Here is a 27,473-nt window from a genome sequence, read left to right as displayed (position 1 = left end):
TAAGCCTATATTCTAACTACAAGCCTCTTGTTACATAGAGGGGCATAATTGAACGAAAACGTCTATCTCCATGGGCGTTTATCTCCGAGAACGGGTCCGTGAAGGGGCGGACCAAACCGTATTTTCGAAAAAAATAGACGTCCATGTTTTATTCGAAAATTTGTGAGCTGGGCTTTTTTGTTTTTCAGTGATAATGGAAAATGAAAGCGCCCAGCTCAAAAACGAATAAATCCAAGGCATTTGTTCGTGGGAGGGGCCAGGAGTCGTAGTGCACTGGTCCCCCTCACATGCCAGGACACCAACCGGGCACCCTAGGGGGCACTTTTACAAAACAAAAAAAAAGGTAAAGAGCTCCCAGGTACATAGCACCCTTCCCTTGTGTGTTGAGCCCCCCCAAATCCCCCTCAAAACCCACTGCCCACAAGTCTACACCATTACTATAGCCCTAAGGGGTGAAGGGGGGCACCTACATGTGGGTACAGTGGGTTTGGGGGGGTTGGACGACTAAGCATTAAGCAGCACAATTGTAACAGGTAGGGGGGATGGGCCTGGGTCCACCTGCCTGAAGTCCACTGCACCCCCTAACAACTGCTCCAGGGACCTGCATACTGCTGCCAGAGAGGTGGGTATGACATTTGAGGGTGAAAATAAAAAGTTGTGAAACATCATTTTTTGTGGTGGGAGGGGGTTAGTGACCACTGGGGGAGTCAGGGGAGGTCATCCCCGATTCCCTCTGGTGGTAATTTGGTCATTTAGGGCACTTTTTGGGGCCTTATTCGTGAAAAAACAGGGTCCAGGAAAAGTGCCCTAAATTCTAGCTACAAACGCATACTTTTTTCCCATTATCGGCGAAAGGCGCCCATCTCTCCTCGGCCGATAACCACGCCCCAGTTCCATCTTCACCACGCCTCCGACACGCCCCCGTCAACTTTGTACGCTTCCACGATGGAGTGCAGTTGAAAAGTCCAAAATCGGCTTTCCATTATATCGATTTATTCGTTTTTGTGAGATAAACGTCTATCTCCCGATTTGGGTCGAAATCTAGACGTTTTTCTCTTTCAATTATAAGGTGGATAGTAACATAGTAGATGATGGCAGATAAAGACCTGTTCAGTCCATCCAGTCTGCCCAACAAAATAAACTCATTGTATAAGGTATGATATATATATACTTGATCTTGATTTGTCCTTGTCATTTTCAGGGTACAGACCATAGAAGTCTGCTCAGCACTGGCGTTGTTCTCCAGTTACAGAAACTGAATCTGTTCAGCCACAATCAGGGCACAGACTGTAGAAGTCTGCCCAGTGCTGGCTTTGCTTCACATTTACTGGTGAGGCCATCTAATCACCACTAAGCTTGTTTGGATTCAAGCCTTCTATACAGGATTCCTTTGTGTTTATCCCACACATGTTTTAATTCCGTTACCATTTTCATCTCCACCACCTCCCGCAGGACGGCATTCCAGGTATCTACCACCTTCTCCGTAAAAAAGTACTTCCTGACATTATTCCTGAGTTGGCCCCCTCGCAACCTCAATTCATGTCCTCTAGCTCTACCACCTTCCCATCTCTGGAAAGAAAAGGTTTGTTTTGTTGGATATCACTTCTTATCCAAAAGTTGGTTTTAGTTCTCTATCACCTCTGTGTTTTACCACCAAGCCTTTTACTGATCTGTTGTGCTAATATCCTGCCTAGGTCCATGTGATCTCGCTAGATGGCAGGCGGCCATAACCAGCCTGCTGGCATTAGCCTAGCTGGTTTCTGAAGAGTTGTAGCCTGGTTGTTCCAACTAGCTATCCCATAGCCTATAGTAGCACTAAGTCATTCTTCCTTTTCTCTTTCCACTGCTCCTCCCCCATCACTTTTATGGCAAATTATGTTTGTCCTTTTGTAAAAGGATCCTTAAACTATTGTGCCTATAGTACAAAGAAAGACATTTATCTCCAATCCAGAGCTGAGATTACAGATTAATGGAGCCACATGATAAATGAACTCGGAGCTATTGCATAAAACGTTTCTTATGTACATTTATGTTAGATATTTTAAAAATGTTTGACTAGTTTGCATCACTCACAGACCAGAACTCCCTAGCCTTGTTTGGAAATATGTAGTACTCCACACTGTCTGATTGTAAATTTGAATTAGAAAAGTTCATTTTTCTTGGACAGTATTTGACTTCTTCCTATGCCCTGTAAGCACTCATCTTTTCCTTTCACTGGCTCTCACCCCATACATTCTTCCCTGTCTTTTTATCATCACACCTAAAGATTTTCAGTGTCTTGTTCTCACTTCATTTCAGAGAATCCCCTGTTGATTGCAGCAATAAATGCAACAAAATGGTTGGTGGCACAGAGTCGAATTCTATGAGTTACAGCAATTACATGGATGAGAAAAATGGTCCTCCCCCTCCCAACATGACCACCAATGAGAGAAGAGTAATTGTTCCAGCAGGTAAGGTCTGAGACTTTGAAGAAGTCCACATTTCCCTAATATTCTTTAATTCTTTCCATTCTCAATTCTCTATTTCCTTTTTTTAAATCTTCTCTTTCTTGTTAACTGTCTTATATATTTTTACTGTTTTCTCTTCTTTGAATCAATAGCCTTCTTAACTTAAAAATAAAGAAAACACAATCGAGAGAGTGCATGATCTTACCAGAGTTGCCAATTGGTTTCAAATGCTCTGACTCAGCTGAATCAATTCTGCTTATACCCCATTTGATTGCAGGGCTTGTAGTTCCAGTTGGATTGCCAACAAATAGACAGGCAAAACCAGTTCCTGCCACATTCATGGGCTTGTAATTCTGATTTCTTTATGACTAGCAGCACTACATCTTTAAGCCTGTGATAGGCTAAAACCTTTGTGATACAAAACTGTTAGCAACCTGAATTTTCAGTTTATATTGGAAAAAATGAACCAGACCGATTTTAGGTCAACTGGTGGTGACTTGCTAGAAAACTGAAGTTAGAGCTCTCTTCCTTGTGAAAAATGCGCATTCCAGCAGCTTCAGCACAACATTTCCTCCTTGGACAGTGGAATTTCTGGCACAGCATCCCTCTTTCTCTTCTCACTCGGCTCAGTTTTTCCTCCCTCTTTCTCTCCTTCCATCATCCAGTGGCATCTCCATCTCTTCCACCATACAACAGTATCACCTTTCTCTTCCCCAGCCCAACTCCCCCTCTCTTCCCTGCCCAGCATTATCTTCTTCATTTCTTGTCACCCAGTATCCACTCTCTTTTTCTTACCCTGCCCAGCATCTTCTTCTCTATTGTCTCAGATTCCCACCAAACAGCATTTCCTTTTCTTCTCCTCATCCAGAAGCACCCTTATCTCTCTTCCCTCATCTAGCATTCACCTCTCTCATTCTCCTCAACCCAATTTTCTATACTCTCTCTCTCTCCCCCTCCCTCTCTCTGTCTCTTCTTTCACCCACTCAGCAGTAAACCTGAACCCTGCTCAGTGTTCCCCTCTCCTCTCACCCAATATCTCCCTCTTCTATTCTACCTAATAGCAACAGACTGTCCCTTTAGACAAGCTATAACCTGTATAAAGGAAAATCTATTTATATCACAGAAATTAATCAAACGCAATACTGTACAGTAAAAGTTATTAATAAGATAATTTAGCAATGAGGACACAGAGACAGAGAAAATAAAGAAAGATAACTGCTTCTTGGAAAAACTGCATTTTAAACTAATCTAAATTGACATTTTTAGCATACATATTCCCTAGATAGGTTTGATGTGGCTTACATTCTTTAAAAAAAACATACCATACAAAATAATCTCCATTCAGATAGCTAAATTCATAAATTTCTTAAATAGATACATTTTTTAACCCTTCCAAAATAATATATAGGAAGATTGGTAATTAAGACTGACTGGAAGTTATTCCAAACCTGAGAGGCCTAGAATGAAAAAGAGGACTCTTAAACTTTTAAAATGTAAGTCCTTTAAACGATGGGCTTACAAGGTCCATCTGATGGAATGAATGATTAGAACTTAGTCTAGATAAATGTGAAATCTATTGAATAACCTAAAATGGTATAAACCATGCCAAATCTTAAAAATAATGCAACAGGCTTTAAATAAAATTTGCATTTGCAAAGGCAGCCAATACAACTCCATCAACAAGGGAGACACATGATCAAACTTACTCCTCCGGAAAATCATGTGAGCTGCCGTGTTTTGCAACAGTTGTAGATAATACCTTGATTTCACTGAAACACCTAAGTATAAAATATTACAATAATCCAGTTGGGCTAAGATAAAACTCTGTACCAAGTCTAAAATGATGCTCATGAAAATAGGATCGAACAGATCGTAATTGTCTTAGTTTCAGAAAACCTTCCTAAATAAGCAGCCAATCTGTGCTTCAAACATCAAAATGAGTTCAATAACATTCCTAATACCCTAGATGACCACTCGACCTTCAAACTATCATTATGTCCTATTAAGGGAAATACTACACTCGCTCCCATTTAAAGAACGTATTACGTTCAAGGTTTGCACCCTGGTTCATAAAATCATTTACGGAGATGCCCCGGTCTACATGTCAGACCTCATAGACCTACCACCCAGGAATACTAAAAGATCAGCACGCACATTCCTGAATCTCCACTTCCCCAGCTGCAAAGGACTAAAATACAAATTAACACATGCATCCAGCTTTTCCTACATAAGCACGCAGTTTTGGAATGCATTACCACTTGACGTGAAAAAAATGCGCGACCTAATCAACTTTTGGAAATCACTGAAGACCTACCTGGAGTTGCCTAGTGGGCGGTGCAGTGCACTGTAGAGAAGGAGAGCTAGATCCATAATCCACTTCTGGTGGAAAGTGTCAGCCCCCAAAGCTCACCACAAACTAACTGTACCCTCATATAGGTGACACTTGCAGCCATAAGGGCTATTGTAGTGGTGCATAGTTGGGTACAGGAAGTTTTCAGTAGGTTTTGGAGAGCTCCCCATACAATACACGGGGGTAAGGGTGAGATGTGTAACCGGAAGCTTTTATGTGAAGTCCACTGCAGTTCCCCCTAGGGTGGCCCACTGCTCTGCTGGGATGTCTATGTGGCCATTCTACTACTACTACTAATAGCATTTGTATAGTGCTACCAGACGCACGCAGCGCTGAACACTTGACATAGAGAGACAGTCCCTGCTCAAAGAGCTTACTCTAAGAATGCTGGCTCCTCCTACATCCCAATGGCTTGATTTTGTGTGATTTCACTAGGATGTTTGTTTTTTTTAATGGTTCAAAAGATAAATGCACAGAGCACAAAAACATCTAGCAAGTGGCCATTTAAAAAAAAATACAATAGATGTTTTGCTGTTTTCAAAATCATTATTTTCACTATTCGGAGTCTGGACGATTTGAACAAAACGTCCAAAGTCAAACTTAAACGTCATATTGAAAATGCCACTCTACGTTTCCTGGTGCTATCTGTTGCTTCCATGATCTATTGTACAGACAATTTGGTCATTTTTAAATAGGCCTTAGGTTACAAATCTGCAAAACATCTATTTAAAAAGACAAGGAGCACAATGACCGTGTACCCTAAGTCCAAAATATGATCAAACAGCTTGCACTCAAATACACAAGCTGATGACAACAAGGATCAGACTCCACCACAGCTGTGTGTCGGCAGTGATGCCTGTGTCTCACTTTGAGTTGAACCTGTCAGCACAAATGCCGACATGTTGATCTATTGTTGATTGTTGTTTGCAACCCTGTATACAGGAACTGACTTCAACACAGATTTGTCGAGTCTGATCCTTGTTGCCATTGGCTTATGTATTTAACTGCAAGCTGTTTAGTCATATTTTATTTATGTATTTATTTATTTGTAACATTTGTATCCCACATTTCCCCACCCACTAGCAGGCTCATTGTGGCTTACATATTACCGTAAAGGCGATCGCCAAGTCTGGTGTACATTGTATTTTGGATTTTATTAAATAAAGGCTCCTTTTAGAGTACAAGGTCCTTGTGTTCCTTGTCTTTTTGGGTATATTTCCTCACTATTCTGTTCACCATATGTTCTCATGAGGTTTTTTCCTTCTACTTTTGTTTCTATTTAAACATCTACTTAACACAGTAAGAATATAGGAGGTATTTCTCATAAGCAAATGTCACGTCTTATTGACACATTGTTTATCCCTCATGGAATCTGGCAATGAGGAAAATATGTGACTAAGCACATTTCCTTCTCTCAGATCCAACCTTGTGGAGTCAAGAGCATGTGCGGCAGTGGCTGGAGTGGGCTATCAAGGAATATGGACTGATAGAGGTCGATGCTGCAATCTTCCAGAGTATGGATGGGAAGCAGCTTTGCAAAATGAACAAAGATGACTTCCTACGCGTCACATCTCTCTACAACACAGAGGTCCTGCTCTCGCATCTCAATTACCTCAGGGAAAGTAAGTGACAGTGCTAACCTACTCTTGAATCCCAATGGAATATATGCATGAGCATAATAAATATGAATGTATACATAACAACCTTTATACTGCTTCTTTTCTTTCTTTCCAAGGCTGTCATGCAGGCAGTAATTCTCAAATGTGGTGGCTAGCATTTATAAGCAAGTTACACATGTAAATAATTAGAATAATTGAATATATACTCATTTGTATGTGCACACATGTATAAGTGCCAAAATTCCACCTAAGCACTATTTTGTAAACATATTCACGTCTTACATAGTGCAGATTTTGCATAAGAACATAAGAATAGCCATACTGGTTCGACCAATGGTCCATCTAGCCCAGTATCATATTTCCAACAGTGGACAATCCAGGTCACAAGTACTTGGCAGAAACCCAAATATAACAACATTCCAGAATCCCAAAGAGTAACAAGATTCCGGAATCCCAAATAGTAGCAACATTCCATGCTACCAATCCCAGGGCAAGCAGTGGCTTCCCCCATGTCTGTCTCAATAGCAGACTATGGACTTTTCCTTCAGGAACTTGTCCAAACCTTTTTTTAAATCCAGATAATCTAACTGCTGTTATCACATCCTCCGGCAAAGAGTTCCAGAGCTTAACTATTCGTTGAGTGAAAAAATATTTCTTCCTATTTGTTTTAAAAGTATTTCCATGTAACTTCCTCGAGTGTACCCTAGACTTTGTACTTTTGGAATGAGTGAAAAATTGATTTACTTCTACACATTGTACACCACTCAGAATTTTGTAGACCTCAATCATATCTCCCCTCATCCATTTCTTTTTCCAAGTTGAAGAGCCCTAACCTCTTTAGCCTTTCCTCATATGAGAGTTCTATTCCATTTATCGTTTTGGTCTCTCTTCTTTGAACCGTTTCTAATTCTGCTATATCTTTTCTGAGATACAGCAACCAGAACTTAATGCAATACTCAAGGTGTGGACGCACCATGGAGTGATACAAAGGCATTATAGTATTTTTGGTCTTACTCATCATTCCTTTCCTAATAATTTCTAGTATCCTGTTTGCTTTTTTCGTCGCCACTGCACACTGAGCAGAAGATTTCAGTATTATCTACAACGACACTTAGATCTTTTTCTTGAGTGCTGACCCCCAAGGTGGACACTAGCATCAGGTAACTATGATTCAGATTATGCTTTCCAATGTGAATCACCTTTCATTTGTCTTGTCCACTTCCACTTCTGGCAGAGCTTGGGGATCTCAGCCAGCTATTTAAAGCTTGAGTTGGGGGTTGAGGGGGGCATGGAGAGTGGGGCAGTGCAAAGTTTTGTGTCCCCTCACTTTGGGCTCAGACCTTCACCACCACCACCACCCCCCCCCCCCAAAAAAAAAAATGAAGGTCTGTCAATGCCACTGAGGTACAGCAGGAGCAGAGATTCCAGAAATCTGCACATGCAGAAAAAGAGCAGCATCACTCAGTATCTTCCACATACGTGCTGGTAATTGTATGTGGAACTATTCATTTTTGTTACTTCCAAATATAACTGCCAGCAGTTCTTTCTTTCTTTCTTTTTTATTTATTTATTTATACATACCCCACATTTTCCAATAGGGTGGTTGGTTCAATGTGGCTTATAGGTTACTTCAGATAGACATGTTACAACAGATAGATATGTTACAATAGCCGTTATAAGTTAGATCTGGCCCAGTTGCAATAGCCGTTAGAGGTTAGATCTGTCCTTGATTCGTGTTCTGCTAGTACTCTGGTATCGGGGTGCGGCAATTGGTGGCCAGTTTGATTATGTGGGGTCATTGGAGAAGAATTTTCTAAAGAAGTGGGGTTTCAGGTGTTTTTGGAATGTTAAGTAGTTGTACATACATTTGAGGGTTTTCGGTAATGTGTTCCATGTCTTGAGGCAAATGTATGTAAAGTTGGTTGAGTATGAAGATTTGTATATGAAGCCTTGACATTTTAGAAAATGAAGGATGAGATAGGTTCTTATGCCTCTGATTGTGATGCATGTAGGTAGTTATTAGGTTTGTCATGTATTCCGGTGCAAGTCCAAATATGATTCTGTAGGCGAGAGAGCATATCTTGAAGGATACCTGTGCTTTGACTGGTAGCCAGTGAAGGTTTTGGAGTAGTGATCTGGTGCTGTTGAATCGTTTGTTTCTATAGATAAGTCTTGCTGCTGTGTTTTGTGCTGTTTGTAGTCTCTTTAGTGATTGTTCCTTGCATCCAGCGTAGATTCCGTTGCAGTAGTCAGTATGGGTGAGAACCATGGATTGAACTAGTGTGCGGAATATATCTCTTTGAAAATAGTTTTTAATGTGGTTCACTTTCCACATGGTTTGGAACATTTTCTTTGTAATGTTTGAGATTTGTTTGTCAAAAGTCAAGTTTCGGTCTATGGTGACTGCTAGGAATTTTAGATTATCAGATATTGGGAGGGATGGTCCCATGCTGGAGATGTTTGGGAAGTTGTCGGTATTGTGGGGTGATGGGGTTATTAGGCATTGTGTTTTGTCTTTGTTTAGTTTGAGCTTGAACATGGATGCCTAGGATTCCATTATGTTTATGCCATCTGTAATCCTGGTTGTGATTTTATGTAGGTTCTTGTTAAAAGGTATGTAAATTGACACGTCATCAGCGTATATGAGAGGGTTGAAGCCTTGTTTGGCTAATGTTCAGGTTAGGAGGACCATCAATAAGTTGAACGATATTGGTGAGAGTGGCGAGCCTTGGGGGACCCTGCATTTGGCTTTCCATGGAGGGGAGAGAGTGGAATTCATTTTCATTTGGTAGGATCAGGTAGTTAGAAATCCAAGGAGCCATTTGAACACTTTTCCTCCCAAGCCGATTTTATTGAATATTCTTTTGAGGATTTCATGGTCAACCATATCAAATGTACTTGACATATCAAATTGTAATAGGAGAATGCTTTTACCATAGGTGTGGATGTCAGTAGCGTTAAGGCTGATAATCCTATTAGGATTTTTGTAATGTACATTTTGCCACTTTGGGAGTCACTGCCACTGCCTTTCTTGAATAACCAACCAGGACATACAGAATGTACAGTAGTAGTAGGAACAAGGTTGGGTAGCTGTAGTACTGCAAACTCATCCTTCATTTCCTTTTCAAACTAAGATCACTGGATACATCATGAAATTAACAGGCAGCATATCTACCGCAGAAAGCCTAATACTGATCCACCAGCAAAGCTATGAACGTAAACATTACCCCCAGCCTGGAAAATAGAGACAAAAGACCAAAGGGTGCATACAAAAACCTAAACACAGCTGTGCCCTCTCCCCTGCTCCGGCCATAATTCTAGAGAATTATACATATATATGCAGCCAGTTAAGCAGCAAAACCCCAAAAGGTATGTTTTCATATTTTAAAGCTTGTAAAAATACTGGGGGAGCTAAGCACAGCTGTCCCCTCAAGCACTCATTTCAATCCCCGGCAGAAAGAAGCACTTTGAGAAGCATATGTGTGCCTTGGAGGAGGTGCAGATGCCAACAGGGAAATTTTTCAAGACATATTGTTTATCATTTATTAAAACTTGATACCACCAAACCAATACAGGTCAAGGCAGGGTACAATACTCAAAAAGAATATATGTAACAGAAAAGAAATACAAAATATAAAAAAGAGCATAACACCACACAACATAAAGAATAACTTCCCACAAACAATCCCATCTCCCAGGCTCCCTACTGCTCTCATAAGAACATAATAGTAGCCATACTGGGTCAGACCAATGGTCCATCTAGCCCAGTATCCTATTTTCCAAACAGTAGCCAAGCCAGGTCACTAGTGCCTGGCAGAAACCCAAATTGTGGCAACACTCCATACTACAAATCCCAGGGCAAGAGGTTTCTTCCCATGTCTGTCTCAATAGCAGACTATGGACTTTTCCTCCAGGAATTTGTCCAAACCTTTTTTTTTAAACCCAGATACACTAACCACTATTATCACATCCTCCGACAAAGAGTTCCAGAGCTTAACTACTCTCATGAGTATCCAGCCTTCCTATAAGGACCCAAGGACCTTCAGCAGTGTTCAAAATTTGTTAAGGGATAGCTCCAACTGTAGTGACAAAGGGATACCATTCCACAGGGTAGAAGCCAACCCAAAAATGTGCTAGAACAAGTAGCCACCAAGCAAGCCGTAGAAGTAACCGGTACAGACATCCTATGAGCAGAGGTAGACCGGAGCAGTCTACCTGGCACAAAAGGGAGGTACAGCTCAGCTAGATATGGAGGGGACCCAGAGTGAAAATGGGACATACATGTATAAATATTTGGCCCACAACATACTCTTTTTGAACCTGTACATTCCCAGGATTTTACGCCTGTAAATAATGGCATTCTGAAATTGCCATCATACATGAAGCCAACCTGTACATGCTGCTATTTAATGCTGCTGTTTAAGGGGTCCTTATACTAAGGCATGCGAACGATTAATGTTCGCTAAATGATAAGACGTCCATAGGAATATAATGGGCATCTTATCATTTAGCATGCTCTTTAGGAAAAGGACCCCTAAATACGGATACACCATGCACGGCTTCTAAAATAACCTCCGATATCGGGAACCACCACTTTAATTAAACTACACTGACTTCTAAGGCAATGATCTATATCAGTTTTCTCCTTTTTTAGCTTTAAAAATCGCTCCAGATTTAGGACATTATCCAAGAGTAAATAATAGCATTTACATCAATATATCACATGATTTTAGAAAGCTGCTATTTCTATGTGGATATCCAGACAATATAGAGATTTCAAGGGGGTGTGGTTTTGGTGTGGCTCAGGTGGAACTACAGTCTACACACAGACTCCTCATTTTACAAAGGGAATACACTTGTATGGGGAACAAAAAATCCCACATTGGGACTACAATTGCTCAAAGGCACAGATAGGTTTCTTAAAAAGTGCTCATTTGGACCATGGCTTTACAGATTTGGTAAATCCTTTCCTAAAATACCATCAGAATTGAACATATCCTGACCTGGACATCTCAGTTTAGATTGTGAGTCTGCTAGGGACAGAGAAAGTATCTGTATATAATATAATATATAAACCGCTTTGGCTTCACCACAGACAGGTGGTATATCAAATGCATGTTCCCCCAATTCCGATCTCTACATTCTATGTAAAATAGGACTCTTGACCAGTCTGAACATGTCCTTCATAATGGCAAAGTTTAATTCCAAAAGATCCACAGATAGCAGACTGGTCTCTTTCTTGCTCTGCATTACCATCAGAATGTATTTTGTAGTCGTCCCCTTTTATCTTGTCTGGTTGTGATGAAGCATCTCTACAGCTTGAAATACAGCCATTCTGGTCTCCCAGGTTGAAAGTGCAGAGGTTGTGGATCCAAGTGTTTGTAACACCTCTGCTGAAGGAAACGAGGCTGTACCACCTGGAAGTGATGCAGAGAGGTTGCAACCTTAAACTTAAATTCAAGAAGAGGCATTCAAGCGGCATTTATCTGTATGCTAGTTGTCACAGCCAGCCACTCCCTGTTGTGCCCATGTCACACTAAGGTTAAAATAGGGTTCCAAAAAAAAAAAAAAAAAGACAGATTGGTCCAGTCTGGGTTTTACTTCCATTGTGGAAGTAAAACCCAGACTGGTTCAATCTTTCCTCCTTTTGACTGGAGCTATATGGTAACCCTACGGTCACACCTGCGACCTGCACCTACCCACATTAAGTAGCTAGAATGGATTCTTTTTACCACATTGGCTGGTTTTAACAAGCAGTAGTTATTAGCATAGATCCACACTAACAGTGGTCATGCAGCAGAACTTGTGCTAGCAGCTTAATGCAGCTTAGTTAAAGGGTCTCAAAATGTTTTATAAAATTACCCATAAGGACTCTGCTGTCTTAACAATGGACTATAAGCGGACGTTTGAAGGTTCTTGCTCTGTGCTCTGGTACCCCTCTAAGTTTGTCTAAACTCAGGGTTCTTAACCCAGTCCTCGAGACATACCCAGTCAGGCAGGTTTTCAACATACCTACAATGATTATGTATGAGATAGATCAGCATATAATTGAGGTCGTTCATTCAAATTTATCTGATGCATATTTATTGTGGATCTCTTGACAAGCAGTTTGGCTTGCTGTGTCCTGAGCATTTGCCCTAAACTACTCTGGGTTCAGATACAGGAAGCCTCAGCATCATCAATCAAGTCAACTCCCTCTGGAGAAGTTAAACATGTGCATCCCATGTGTCCCAGCTGTAACCAGCATCATTTCCTTCTTTCCTAACCATTTCTGACCCCTTCTCTTTCCAGTAGGGTTGCCGAGTGCTGTTAATGACTTTGGCTAAGATCCTTAACAGAATAAAAGAATGCAAGGAATGAGGGTGAGGTTCTGTTCAGTAACCCAAGCAGCTTTGCTCAGACACTGTACTGTAGTGTGCTCTATGGTGAGACAGACGGACAGACATAGACACAAACACACACAAAGGAGATTTTGCAGAGTCAGACAATTCCAGCTGGGCAGCTTTTGAAGACTGTGATGGTGGGAGGGGCTGGAACTACCAAGGAGAAAGTTAACACAGCTCCTGTTGGTTGCCTGGGTCAGGAGAAGACCTCATTTCAGATTTGCATAGCTGCCCCAGCAGTACAGTAAACTTATTAGGGATGTGTTTTTGTTTGAAACAAAACAGAAAATTGCAGTGAGATTTCCTATTTCATTTCATTTTGTTTTTAACGTGAAACAAAAGAAAAATGCAGACGTTTTTTGGTTTTCTTTTTCTTTCATTGAAATAAGCTTAGAGGTCAATATTCAGTGGCACGTATCTGGGTGGGAGTGCCCCTTACCCGTTACATGTGCTCAAAGGGGCAGCCTTGGTTTTTCATGGTATTATCTGGATAATGCCACTGAAAATTATCGACTGCCTGGGCACAATCTGAATAATGCTGGAGCGAACTGGAGACAGAGCTAAGGCAGAGTGGGCAGATACCCAGTTAGCAGTGATATTTAGTCTGCTAACTGGGTAACACTGTTCCCTCTAAGCTGAGTGGGAGTCCTACACTTACAGTCCTGCCAGTGGAGGGTGCTGTTTCACTATTAAAATGAGGGACAGGCAAGTTCTGCAGGACTCCAGGGAAACCTGTCTGCCCCTAGCAATTGAAAACACAATATTGAAGCACTATCCTTTACTGTCTCTCTCTCCTGCTCCTGACAGGACTCGGGTAATTGCGTCCTGACAGAAGCAGGAGAGAGAAAATTCCAGTGCTGGACCCCCCCCCCCCCCCCTTAGATGCTAGGAAGGAACAAACACAGGGCTTCGGGGCCTCTGGTTTGACCTGCTTGTTTTGAGCATGCACAACATGAGGGGAAAAGCAGCCGCAGGGCAGGCAATGTGCTGGAAGAAGGCCTCTGCTGGTGGGGCTTGGGGACCCCCACCAGCCAAGGTAGGGGCAGGGAGGTGGGGCAAAATGTTCTCCCTCCCCACTTTGGGCTCCGCCCCCCTAAATTTTGTGGTCTGGCTATGTGGCGGTCTAGGGGGCAGCAGCAGAGGTCCTGGGAGGACCGGCAGCGGCAGTCCTGGGGGGGGGGGCTTGGCAGCGGCAGCCCTACCCCAGGCCCAGCTCAGTCTCTCTGCGTCCCTGCTGGGAGCATTCAGATTGCATAAAAGTAGGTGCTGTCTTTAGGTGTAGCTACGTAATAATTTTACATTGAAAAGTCCTGAAAAAAATGAAAAATAAAATTCCACATCGTAGGGTTTTTACCCCTTGTATAAAGTTCTGCATCTTTTTCAGTTTGTAAATTGCCCTCCCATTTCTGTTTTCAACATCCAGTAAGATCACATTTATAAACATGGTATTAGAAATATACGTAAAAATACTAACAAAAAGCAGACTATTATAAAGTTTCTGCTGATTTTACTAATTAGAACATTTTTTGAAATTATAAATGTTAATGTACAAATGTGAAAATGAAACTAATGTTTATAAAATCAGAAATTCAATAAAACTGTAAGCTCACAGATGTAAGGTTTCCCATTACTCTTTGCAAACACTTTCGCTATTTTCTCTCTTGTCTGTTTCATATTCCCTTCTCTGTATATGTCTCCTTATCTCTTCTTGCTATACCTGTATTTTCTCTGTTCTTTCTCCCTCTTGGTTTATTATCTTACCTATGTGTGTGCATTTTTTCTTTTTCCTCTTTCTCTTTTTCAAACTCTTACTGCTCTCTGTCTGATAGTCTCCCAGTCTGTTCTATCTCACCTCCTCTCTCTCCCTTCTCTCTTTTACCCACTTTCCACCATCTGTTTTCTGTCTCTCTCCTTTATATGTGTATGTCTTTCCCCTCTGACTTTTATTTAAAGTTTAATTTAAAGCCTAATTCAAAACACATTTCCACTCTAAGTCATTCCCACCAGAAACCTCAAATTCTGTCGGGCGAAGGTGATCACTTTTGCCAATTAACTTTCTGGGGCTTTGTTTATTTTTAACTTTTTAGTATTTGCACAAGCTTAGAGAAATAAATAATTTTATCTGCCACCTCAGGATATACAGCCCTTTTTCACCCTCAGGCAAGCACAGTCTCTTTAACCTTTCCTTCCCATCCCCCCCAGTCTTAAAATCAAATTTCAGAAGTCTAGAAACCTTTGTGTAGTATTATAGATAAACCAATACTAGAAAAATATTTAATATATGTTTACATACTGCTACAGTCAGAACAATGTAATTGTTTCACAATTATTTGTTGACTAAAGTTCACACGACCGATATATCTTCCAATCAGAAAATCCAATCAGTCCTAAACTACATACATGGAAATACTCTGAATGAGAAAATATCTAATCTTTATACTTACAAAAAAGTGGGGAAAATTATTTATGCCAAAAACAACCTCCAAAACACCAAAAAGGCACCAGAAGCCTTCAGAAATGGGACACAGTTCTTTATTGATAATTGTCAATATTCAAAAATGGGTCCATTTTTGAATATTGACAATTATCAATAAAGAGCTGTGTCCCATTTCTGAAGGCTCCTGGTGCCTTTTTGGTGTTTTGGAATTTGTTTTGTACTTTGGACCCTCTCTGTACTGTGCCAAAAACAACCAACATAAATTACCATATAAGTCAAGTAATTTATGCCCAAAAATCGAGGATAACAACCAGTTTTGGCTTATTCAAGGCTCATAATGATTGATCGCTAGTAAGTGCATATACTTTAAAACTTTGTGGAGTGGCATTTTAGAAAGGACATCTGATTCAGAATATGGACGTCCAAGTCAGAACATCATAAATGGATGTCCATCTCACATGTATTTTAGAATCAGATACAGTCTGTTCTAAAACACATGTGAGATGGATGTCCGTGTGCTGGGAATGTCCAGGATGAACATACATTTTCCGAACTGAAATGTCCAAATTATGAAAAGGGAACAAAGGACATGGACATCTATGTGACAGTATAGGAATGTCCGTATTATAAAATGACCACACAGGCAGAGCAGAGGGGTAGCCTAATGGTTATTTATTTATTTATTTATGACATTTATATCTAACATTATCCCAAAGAAGTTTGTGTTCAATGTGGCTTACAATAAACGGTATAGGATATATAACAAAGAATAATGCATAAGAAAGTAATTTGTTCTAAGAATCCAATTTTACAATACAGTATCATAAACATACTGGGATAGCTATGGAAGTTTAACATTTAGAAAATCTATTATGAATGAGAAATTGTACATGAAGGAAAGAAAAAGTTAATGGTAACTAGAGTAATAACCAGTTCAGGTAATAACTAGTTGTTTGAGATATGGTTGTTCTTTGTGAGGGTTTGTTTGAATAGGAACGATTTGAGGATTTTGTGGAATCTAGTATATTCCTGTATATTTCTTATTTTGGGTGGTAAGCAGTTCCACCATTTGGTTCCAAGGAAAGTGAAGTCTGCAGAGTGGACAGTTTTGAAGATCACTTTTTTGCAATTTGGGAGATGAAGTCTGAATAATTTCTTGCCTTATATTTAGTGTTAGAGCAGCATGCTGGGCATCAGGGGACCCAGGTTCAAATCCTACTTCAGCTTTTTTATATATATATTTTTAATTGTGGGCCCCTCCAGGAACAGAAAAATGCCTACTGTGGAGAAGGGAAAGGAAGGGGAGATGCTGGGCTTGGGAGGAGGTGCATGGAAGGGGGGATTCTGGTCACCTGAGGAGTGTAGGGAAGGGAGAGGCAATAGAAATGCTGGACACCAGGTGAATCCTCACTACCCAATATTCAGCCCACACTGGTCGGTGTGTTTGACAGCACAGGCTGAATTAGGTCCAGATATTCAGTTCTGGCCCTGTCCAAGTCCCACAGAATATCATGGTGTTGGTGGTACCCAGAGGTTATTCAGGTATGGCTGATATTCAGTGCCGGTATCCAAATAACTATCCATGCAAGTTAGTTAAGACTGATCTTGGTATGATCCTACCTCCCAGCACTGAATTTCAACAGGGCCCAGCTAACATCCAGGTCCACCCAACTCTGCTATCAGAGAACACTTGGAGAGGGTCATGGCAATCAGAGCTAATAATCCATGACACTCAGTTGTGCTGCTAAATATTAGCATTTGGCCTGGCCAGCATGATTTAACAGGGCATCCCAGCACCTAGCTTTAGGCAATCTGTACAGAATTCCCCCTATCTGGACATTTGCCTTTGAATATCTTGCCCTTAATGTGTGCTAAATAGTGTTAGTACATACAAAAAAATAGAAACTAAATGAAATAAAAAAAGTTAAAAACCTGAAGCAACAATTTTATGGTTGCACACATTTATTCTTGGTTAATGACCCATTGAAAACAAAATGCAAAGCTCAGAATATAATCAAAGGACAGGATGACAGACAAATGAGAAATGGGTGCTGCTTCTCCACATCTTAAATAATGGCTTTTTCACTTGGCTTTCAGGTAGCTCCTCGCTGGGTTATAACACTCCATCTCATACAGACCAGCCTTCCCGACTGACTGCCAAAGAAGGTAGGTTTCCTTTCTTTTCTTTTCTTTTTCTGTCCTATTAGGGCATTCAGCTCCCAAGGAGATGTTCCTTGCACCTGTTTCCCTGGAGTACAGTCTAGGCATGATCAGATGGTTTCTTGTCATCATGAACAAATGATTTGTCTGCACTATAACTGTGTTATGGATATACACACCTCTGATCCTCCCCTCATGAGCCATAGAAAGACCTGGTTTTCAGGGTATGTGTACCAATTTCCAACAGGCAGATCATCTTGCATTTCATCTGAAGTCTTGGCTAATTTGCACAGGTTAGTTACCTGGAAAAATAGCTCTGTATTCCCTCAAGATCCATGTTGTGCATAGGGTTCCAACTGGCTCCATTTGGATTAAAGTTTCTGTGAAATCAAGCAATGAGGAGTGGCCTAGTGGTTAGGGTGGTGGACTTTGGTCCTGAGGAGCTGAGTTCAATTCCCACTTCAGGCACAGGCAGTTCCTTGTGACTCTGGGCAAGTCACTTAACCCACATTGAGCCTACCAAGAGTGGGAAAGCATGGGGTACAAATGTAACAAAAAAAAAAAGATGTTAATACTGTACACAAATTCCAGGAATACCCCTGACCAGTCCATGCTCCTCCCGTGACAATACCCCTATTATGGATCCATGCGTAAAAATGTACACATGTATCTTTATAGAAAGATGCCTGTGTAAATTTTAATTGTTGCCAATTAATGTCAATAATTGATTTGATAGCATTTAATTATTGGTGCTAATTGTCTTATTATACAATTAAACTGCACATGCAAATTTGTGTCCACAATTTCTATCGCCATATATAGTATTAGGGAGTATATGTCAAATTGTATGCACAAGTTTATGGAATTAGAGGGATAATATCTGAATATCTTGGAGTTACTTTTGATTATGCATTATATTTTGACAAGCAAATTTCTAAAGTTTTGAAGACAGGTTTCTTGGTTCTGCATGTTATCCATTCTCTTAGAGGACTCTTGGACTTTTCTACTTTACATACTCTCACTCCCGTTTTTCTGACTTCAAGGCTAGAATATTTCTACTCAGTTTATGCAGAGATTAATAAACATCACCTTTAGCACCTTCAGACATTACAGAATAAGGTTGCTTGCATCCTTCGTGGTGCCCATAGGCACACTTTTGTGGGGTTTACACTGACTTCCAATTTAATATTGTATCTGGTCCAAAATTCTCTGCTTGGCTCAGAAAGCATATTGCCTGGGTGTTCCAACTTATCTTTCTACTTTGACACTCCTTCTCACTCTCTTAGGTCACTCGATGTCTATTGCATTGTCCTGCAGTCCCATAGACAAGAACATAAGAATAGCCATACTAGGGCAGATCAATGGTCCATGTAGGCCAGTATCCTGCTTCCAGCAGTGGCCAATCCAGGTCACAAGTACCTGGTAGAAACCCAACTAGTTGCAATTAACATACTACCAATCCCAGGGACAGCAGTGGCTTTCCCCATTTCTATCTCAAGTTCAGACACAGCCTTCTTCTTTATTGCTCTAAACTCTAGAATGGTTTGCCGCCCCTCCTCCTGCAATGAAACTTCACTTTCAAGGTTCAAGTCCCTACTAAAAACCCATTATTTTGAGCTGGCTTTTACAGTGTAACATTATGATAACAACATAACGGGCAGTGCTGCTGGGGATTAGATACTCTGGAGATAATGATCTTTCTGGTCTTAACTTACTGTCTGATCTAAATGTTTTGCCAAGTGTGTATGAGATTTTGTTTTCCTATCATTGAGTGGCGTTCTTTTCTTTTCTTATTTTATTGATTGCACATCACTCTGACCTGTGCACCAGATAGGTAGAGTGATATATCAAATACTAATAAACATAAACATAACGGGGCTGATATAGTTAGACTGCGGGAGTTAGACCAGCTAACTCCCGTGTTCAGCACTGAGCTCAGATATTAAGTGCTGGACTGCTTCTGGTGACCGGCATTCAATATTCAGTTTATTTTTGGCCAGTTTAAAGATAACTGGCCACGTCAGACTTAGCCAGTTGTCTTTAAACCATCAAAGATATTCCACGTTTTCATGCGGCCAAATATGGATGGTAAACGGACTTTAAAAATCAGCAGGTAGTCGGATAAATTGGGTAATATAACTGGCTATCTGCTAGCTGTTAACTAGGGATATTCAGTGGTTATTTAATTGGTCAGCAGCTGTTCTGGCCGGTTAAATAGCGCTGAATATTGGGAGGAATATTAACACTATGGGAGGAATTCTACAAATGGCGCTGAAAAAGTGCACAGCGGTATTCTATAAACTATGCCTAATTTTTAGAAGAGCACTTAAGCCCAGGGATTGTGCCTACATTTAGGCACGGCTATTCGCACCATCAAAAATGTGATGCAAATGCCCACATCTATATTTAGCATTTAAATCACCTCAATAGACCTATGTGGGGACTGTATATCAAAATCATACAGTTATGTCCCAAACAATATTGTATATTCAGCAGGAAATCATTTCAAACTCATATTTAAATATATCCAGCAAATATTTCTCAGAGTTTTATAGATATACTTATAGGGATTATCAGATTTCTATGCATCACGCAGCCATCCGAACAATAATGTTCTATCGTTTTTTTCTTTTCAACGAAATGGCGCGGTGCAAATCCTCATAGAATCCCACTATTTTCACTCAAATATTTTAATTAGTTTCATCCAAAAAGAGTTTTCTCAAAATTTCTTAAAGATTGCAACTTATCTTTAATGGCAGCAGCATAAAGTTATCAGGAACCTCCGCCGACATGGCCAGGTTTCGCTGTACGCTTTATCAAGGAGGAGGCTCACTGCAAACCATCAACATAAATAAAGATAGAGATTAGACTATTTTTATAAAGGGATTCCATAAAATCTTAAACTTTAAAATAAGTAAAGTATAATATTTACCGTTGTAGCTTTCATAACGTTCCTGCATCAACAAAATGGCCGCGGCATCTAAGCACACGCCTCCCTCTTAAATAGGCTACAGCTGATCAAAGAGAGGAACTCCAGGATTGGATAGACACCCAACAGCAGCAACCAATCAAATTAGATCAGTGACCACCAATCTATCTCAGAATTCAAACCGTCAGGATACAAAGATTTAAGTTGAAAAATCCATCTTTGCTCTTTAAAATTTAATAGTTGACCAATATTACCACCCTCCCATCCCGCACAAATGTGATCAATAATTCTCCATTTGAGGTCTGTAAATGAATGATGAAATTCTAACCAATGTTGAACTAAAGGTGCTGAAAGCACTTGATGCTTTATACGAGACTTATGTTCATTCAGACGCACCTTAATAGGTCTGCTAGATCTCCCTACATATATCTTATGGCAGGGACAAATAATAACATATATCACATTATTCGTTAAACAGTTAGTGTTTGATCTAGCATAAATCGGTCGAGACTCATCTGAATGTCGCCAAAGTACACCTTCAATAGTGGTAGCACACCACTGGCATGCTCCACATTTTGAATGGCCTACAATAGAGGAGTTAGTACATTCATAATCCAGTCTTTTATATGATAATAACTCTCCTAAGGTTTTACTACGTTTGTAAGCCCCAATCGGATGATGTGAAAAACAGTCATATATCTGTAACACCTGCCAGTGTTGATGAATACTTTTTAAAATATTAGAACTCAATGGAGAGTAAGGGAGAACAACAGTAAGTTTATCCTCTGAATCAATAGCACGATATTGTAACAGTAAGTCCCTATTGGAGAATTTTGCTCGCAAATAAGCTTTTCTAACCACTGATTTTGGATAACCTCTATCTATAAATTTCTTTATCAATTTTCTAGCTTGATCCTCAAAAGTACCCAATTCAGAGCATATTCTCCTGATTCTTAAAAATTGACTTATAGGTAAACTAGTTTTAAGATGATAAGGATGAAAACTAGAAAAATGTAGCAAGGTATTTCGAGAGGTAGGTTTCTGAAACACAGTAGTATGTATTTGATTGGATGTTTTAAAAATCCAAACATCCAAAAATTCCAAACTTTGATGATGATAGTGAAATGTAAACTTCAAATTATTCTGTAAAGAGTTCAATATATCCATAAAATGTAACAAAGATGTCTCTGAACCTTCCCAAATGAAAAAAATATCATCCAAATAACGTTTCCAATAAGAGATATTATTGAATTCCTGTAATGTATAAATCATCTGCTCCTCAAATTTGGCTAGATATAGCGTTGCCACAGAAGGAGCCAACGTGGCTCCCATTGCTATACCTGATTTTTGTATAAAAAATTGTTTTTGAAAAAAGAAATAGTTCTTCTCAATAACCAAATGAGCCAGTTTCATAAGGAATTCAGTAGAAATCCGATGAAAAGTAGAACGTTGGTCCAATATTTCGTGGATGATATTTAAAGCTGCATCCTGTGGAATAACAGTATATAAAGAAGTAACATCTACTGTAACAAAGATGGAACAGTCCCCAAGATTAACATCTTGAAGACTGCAGAGAAAATCAGTTGTATCTCTTAAATATGATTTCACTTGTTGAGCAGCTGGTTTCAAAAAAACATCCAATAATATCGAAAGTGGTTCCAAAATAGTATTGCATAATGCCACAATCGGGCGACCAGGTGGATTAATAATATTTTTATGTACTTTCGGGAGAAAATATATCCTAGGAGTGTTTGGATATTCTGAATATAAAAAACGAGCTTCTCGCGACGTTAACATACCAGCAGCAGTCCCTTCCTCAACAAGGATCTTAATTGAACGTTGTAATTCTGGTAAAGGGTCCATCAAAAGCAATATTGGTCAACTATTAAATTTTAAAGAGCAAAGATGGATTTTTCAACTTAAATCTTTGTATCCTGACGGTTTGAATTCTGAGATAGATTGGTGGTCACTGATCTAATTTGATTGGTTGCTGCTGTTGGGTGTCTATCCAATCCTGGAGTTCCTCTCTTTGATCAGCTGTAGCCTATTTAAGAGGGAGGCGTGTGCTTAGATGCCGCGGCCATTTTGTTGATGCAGGAACGTTATGAAAGCTACAACGGTAAATATTATACTTTACTTATTTTAAAGTTTAAGATTTTATGGAATCCCTTTATAAAAATAGTCTAATCTCTATCTTTATTTATGTTGATGGTTTGCAGTGAGCCTCCTCCTTGATAAAGCGTACAGCGAAACCTGGCCATGTCGGCGGAGGTTCCTGATAACTTTATGCTGCTGCCATTAAAGATAAGTTGCAATCTTTAAGAAATTTTGAGAAAACTCTTTTTGGATGAAACTAATTAAAATATTTGAGTGAAAATAGTGGGATTCTATGAGGATTTGCACCGCGCCATTTCGTTGAAAAGAAAAAACGATAGAACATTATTGTTCGGATGGCTGCGTGATGCATAGAAATCTGATAATCCCTATAAGTATATCTATAAAACTCTGAGAAATATTTGCTGGATATATTTAAATATGAGTTTGAAATGATTTCCTGCTGAATATACAATATTGTTTGGGACATAACTGTATGATTTTCACATCTATATTTAGGCATGGAGCCCCCTTATTCTATAATTACACATGTAACTAAAAGTCATGCCCCCCAATCCACCCATGGCCCTCCCATTTCTGCACCCCTTTTCTGACTTGCATGTAAAATTTAGGCACATATGCTAATTGAATCTAATTAGTGCTAATAATTGTTTGTTAACAAGCCAATTATTGGTGCTAATTAGTTCATTATTCAATTAAAATGCACATGCAAATTGAGCACACACCTAAATGTGTGTGTGCACATTTTTTAATGCTTTTTAAAGAATTAGGGAGTATATGGATAATGACTGGCAGTCAACAGTGGATGTGTATTTAGTACCACTAATTATTATATTTTTGAAGCACTGTAGCTAACAAATTTTTAAAAAGACACAATACAGGGCTAAATATAAAACTCTACGTCTGATCTTCAAGGCCCTTAAAGGAAATGACCCCGAGTACCTGAAGAATAGGATGATAATCTACACACCTTCAAGGACACTAACGTCCTCTCAAGGACTATCATTAACCACGCCATCTCCAAAAGATGTTACATGATATGACACCCGCAAGCAAGCCTTCTCCGGAGTAGTTCCCACTCTCTGGAATGCACTGCCTGAAAGACTCCGCTTAACTCAAGACTATCTCTATTTCAGAAAGCAGATGAAAGCTTGGATCTTCAACCAGGCCTTTAACGGAAGAAGTAACTAACTTGTTAGTCTCACTCACACACACAAGGAGTGACAAAGGCTTCACATACTGCAGCAGGACATGTTTATTCACTCCTACCCTAGCTGAGATAATATTTAACCATCTCTCTGACCTCATGTGCAACTATTTTTAAATTAGTCAGCTTATTTTCGAACTCCTCTTATTCTCTTACCTATCTATTTGTTCCATCTTTGCTTATACTCTATACTGTCAATTAAAATGTTCTATTACATATTGTGTTGACATTGAAAGTAGTATACATAGTAACATAGTAGATGATGGCAGAAAAAGACCTGCACGGTCCATCCAGTCTGCCCAACAAAATAACTCATATTTGCTACTTTTTGTGTATACCCTACTTTGATTTGTACCTGTGCTCTTCAGGGCACAGACCGTATAAGTCTGTCCAGCACTATCCCCGCCTCCCAACCACCAGCCCCGCCTCCCAACCACCGGCTCTGGCACAGACCGTATAAGTCTGCCCAGCACTATCCTATATATATATGGCATTGTTCCGCAATATTTTATGGACTCCATGGCTATGTATAAACCGCAACAAAATCTATGCTCCGAGTCAATTTCAATAACTGGGGGGAATCTGTGCAATCATCTTCCAGATTATCTAAGACTTCACTCTAATTATCAACAGTTAACTTTTAAAACCTTTTTATTTTCTGAAACAGTCTATTGATGGATAAGTTTGACTTTTTAGCAGTTCTCCCTATTATGTCTGTAGCGACTAAGATTCTTCATTTTATATGATTGCAAGTGTGTGGGGGGGGGGGGGGGGTTGTATATGTCCTGATATTATGAATGTTTTTATTGTAATCTGCTTTGATTTTAAAGCGGGATATAAACTCATAAAATAAACCTTTACTAACCATTTAATAGGCAAAACAGGCTGTTTTGGTGGGTGGAAAGCATCTCCAATGTGTCAATACTTCAAACATTTGGGAAGCAAAAATTTGTTTATTTATTCATAACACTTCTGGGTCCAGATATATGGTGCTTAAAATTGCGTGCACAATTTAGTTGGTTAATGAACCAATTAGCGCTAATTGGGCACAATCAATTATTAGCGTTGACTGGCAAAAATTTAGATTTATGCGTGCATCTTGTAGTAGTAGTATAAAGAAGCACGCATAAATCCTTTAGCATGCAACTGAAAGGAGGCGTGGCCATGGGAAAGGAATGGATGGGTCGGGGGCATTCACTAAAGCACACAATATTATGGAATTTGGGGGACCCGTGCCTACTTTACACACCAGGATTTACACCAGCTTTCAGTTGGTGTAAATGTTTGCACATAAAAGTTGAGTGAGGAGCCCAGAGGTACACATTATTCTATAAACAGTGCCCACCTCAGAGCACCATTTATAGAATGGCACTGAGCACAGTTTTTGTTCAGTGCCCAAATTTAGGCATCATTTCTAGACTTTCCCCCCTAATGCAGTGGTTGCAAATTGTGTTCTATCAGTATCCAAAGCATTTGATAGCAGATCAAAAAAGTTCTGGTATCAGAAACATCAAAACAGCAACTGATGAATTCCGCAGAAACATCCAAAAGCTTGCAGGCCTGCCACACAGACACATTTGGAAGCTTTCTGAAACTAAGTGGTAAGATCATGTTTCAAACGCTGAAGTATGAGAAGAGATGACATGCCTAGTTTTGAGCTACTTATAACAGCTGTACACCTGAAATGGACAGGTCATTTTGTTTGTATACTGTGCCATACTTTGTAGTGTTATTTGAATATTTTTACTACTGTAATTGTCGATTGCTCATGTTTGATTTATTCTTACTGTACAGCACCTTGAGTGAATTCCTTCAAAAAGGCGGTAAATAAATCCTAATAGTAAATAAGTAATTCAATAAGTAAGTAAATAAATAAATAAATAGACTGCCCCTTTTCCAAATTGACTGGATAGATAATTCATTGCTCCAAGGATGGAAAATTCCATTAATAATGATTCAGTAGAACTATGCAAAATTCAAGAGGGAAATCAAGGTTAGTTTATTACATACTGTTATAAATCACAATTTATTTAATGGTAAATTTGATTATAGTTAGATACTGATGTGAGCGAGGTATTGGGGGCAGGGTTGATATTCAAAAAGCTTGGTTACCTAGGTTTAGAGGTATTAAGAGACAGGGTTTGCGGTTGTATTATTCTGCCCAGGCAGTGTTGATATTTTGTGCTCTGCAGACAATAATAATAATAATGATAATATTAACAGTTTTTATAGACCACCCTAACCAAAAGCTCAGAGTGGTTTGCAATAAAAGAAAATAAATATAATAGAATTGAGTTGTTTTCTCGTCATAAAGTTTAGATGTTTCCTGACTTTGCAAGATTGGCAACAGAAATTTCTTTTCAATGAGAAGCAGATTGTGACCCTTAGTGGTCAATCGCAGCTTTGATTTTCTTATAAATGTGTAATTATTTTTTTTCTTCCACTAGATATGTCTTTTTTGACCTTGAGCAGCGTAAGATTTTTTTAGAAGTTAAGAGGTTAGAGATTCCTATAGCAACTTGACTAGAATGGTGTAAGATTTATTTGGAACATAGAAGATGATATGTTTTATCTCCCTTCAGGATATTTTCTGTTTGATTGTGTTGTTTCTTATAACTCTTCCCTCTGGGGTTTCTTTTTGGTTCTCTCCTCTATTGTGGCTGGTGTAGCACTATTATGTTTCTTTCATTTTTCCTTTTTTTTCCCTTGAGTAATATTTACTGAATGTGAAATCTGATATCAAGTTGTTATACTTGTGTTATATGTTTAAAACTTTACAAATAAAGGGCTCTTCTTATAAAGCTGTGCTAGCAATTCCCACACAGCAAATGCAATGAAACCCATAGGAATTGAATGGGCTTCTTTGAAATTGCCATGCCAGAATCACTAGCATGACTTTGTAAAAGGAGCCCCCAATTTAAAAAAAAAATCATGTTTTATATGTGGGAAATGCCCAGTGGCGTTCCTGGCCTGGATGGCACCCGGGGTGGAGCGCCGATGCGCCCCCCCCCCCGGGTGCAGCACGCCCCCACTAGATGACACCTTCCCCCCCCCCTCCGGCAAAATGACACCCCCCCGGGTGCACGCCGCTGGGGGGGTGCTGCAGCGCACGCCTGCTCCTCCACATTCGCTAAACTTCGTTCGCTGCAGCTCCCTCTGCCCCGGAACAGGAAGTAACCTGTTCCGGGACACAGGGAGCTGCAGTGAACGAACAAAGTTTAGCGAACACGGAGCAGGCGCACGCCGCAGCACCCCCCAGTGGCGTGCACCCACCGCCCCCCCCCCCCTTGGTACGCCACTGGAAATGCCTTCTAATATTATGCCTATAAAGGGCAATTCTATAAAGGGGGCATCTATTTAAATGGAACCTATTCTATACAGGAAAGTAGGCACTAATTTTCTTTATTTTTATTTCATTTCATTTCTATCCCGCATTATCCAAAGCATGTTCGGTTCAATATGGCTTACATAAAGTACATCAACTAGCAAAAACATAGAATATATCAACTAGTAGCAAACCATGAAAACTGTACTAGTAACAATCTTGAGAAGAAACTATGGGGCCCTTTTACACAGCAGCAGTAAGCCCAATGCGGGCTTACCACTCATTCTTCTGGGATTACCGCTGGTCCAATGCGGCCTCTGGCAGTAGTCCCACCTCGAGGGCACGCCATTTCCAGGGGAAAAAGAAAACCCCTGGAAATGGCTTGCACGGCGATAACTCAGGCATCGCCGCATGCTACCTGGTTACCATCGGGTTAGCACGGGGGCCCTTATCGCCATCTCAATGGGTAGTGGTAAGGGTTCCCCACTGCATGGCCACATG

General features: G+C 40.0%; 1 protein-coding gene across 5 annotated transcripts in view; it reads left to right on the top strand.

The window, feature by feature from the left end:
* FLI1 (Fli-1 proto-oncogene, ETS transcription factor) overlaps nt 1-27,473 on the top strand; it is a 230,355-nt gene that overhangs the window by 77,448 nt on the left and 125,434 nt on the right. For all 5 annotated transcript variants that reach the window (XM_030221799.1, XM_030221797.1, XM_030221796.1 and 2 more), the window contains 3 exons: nt 2,299-2,450; nt 6,216-6,419; nt 17,334-17,402. In XM_030221799.1, coding sequence (XP_030077659.1) covers nt 2,299-2,450; nt 6,216-6,419; nt 17,334-17,402 — 425 coding nt within the window. The remainder of the gene's footprint in view (nt 1-2,298; nt 2,451-6,215; nt 6,420-17,333; nt 17,403-27,473) is intronic.

The sequence above is a fragment of the Microcaecilia unicolor genome, chromosome 12 (assembly GCF_901765095.1).
Source record: "Microcaecilia unicolor chromosome 12, aMicUni1.1, whole genome shotgun sequence".
Taxonomy (NCBI): domain Eukaryota; kingdom Metazoa; phylum Chordata; class Amphibia; order Gymnophiona; family Siphonopidae; genus Microcaecilia; species Microcaecilia unicolor.
This window is presented reverse-complemented; position numbering and strand designations above follow the sequence as displayed.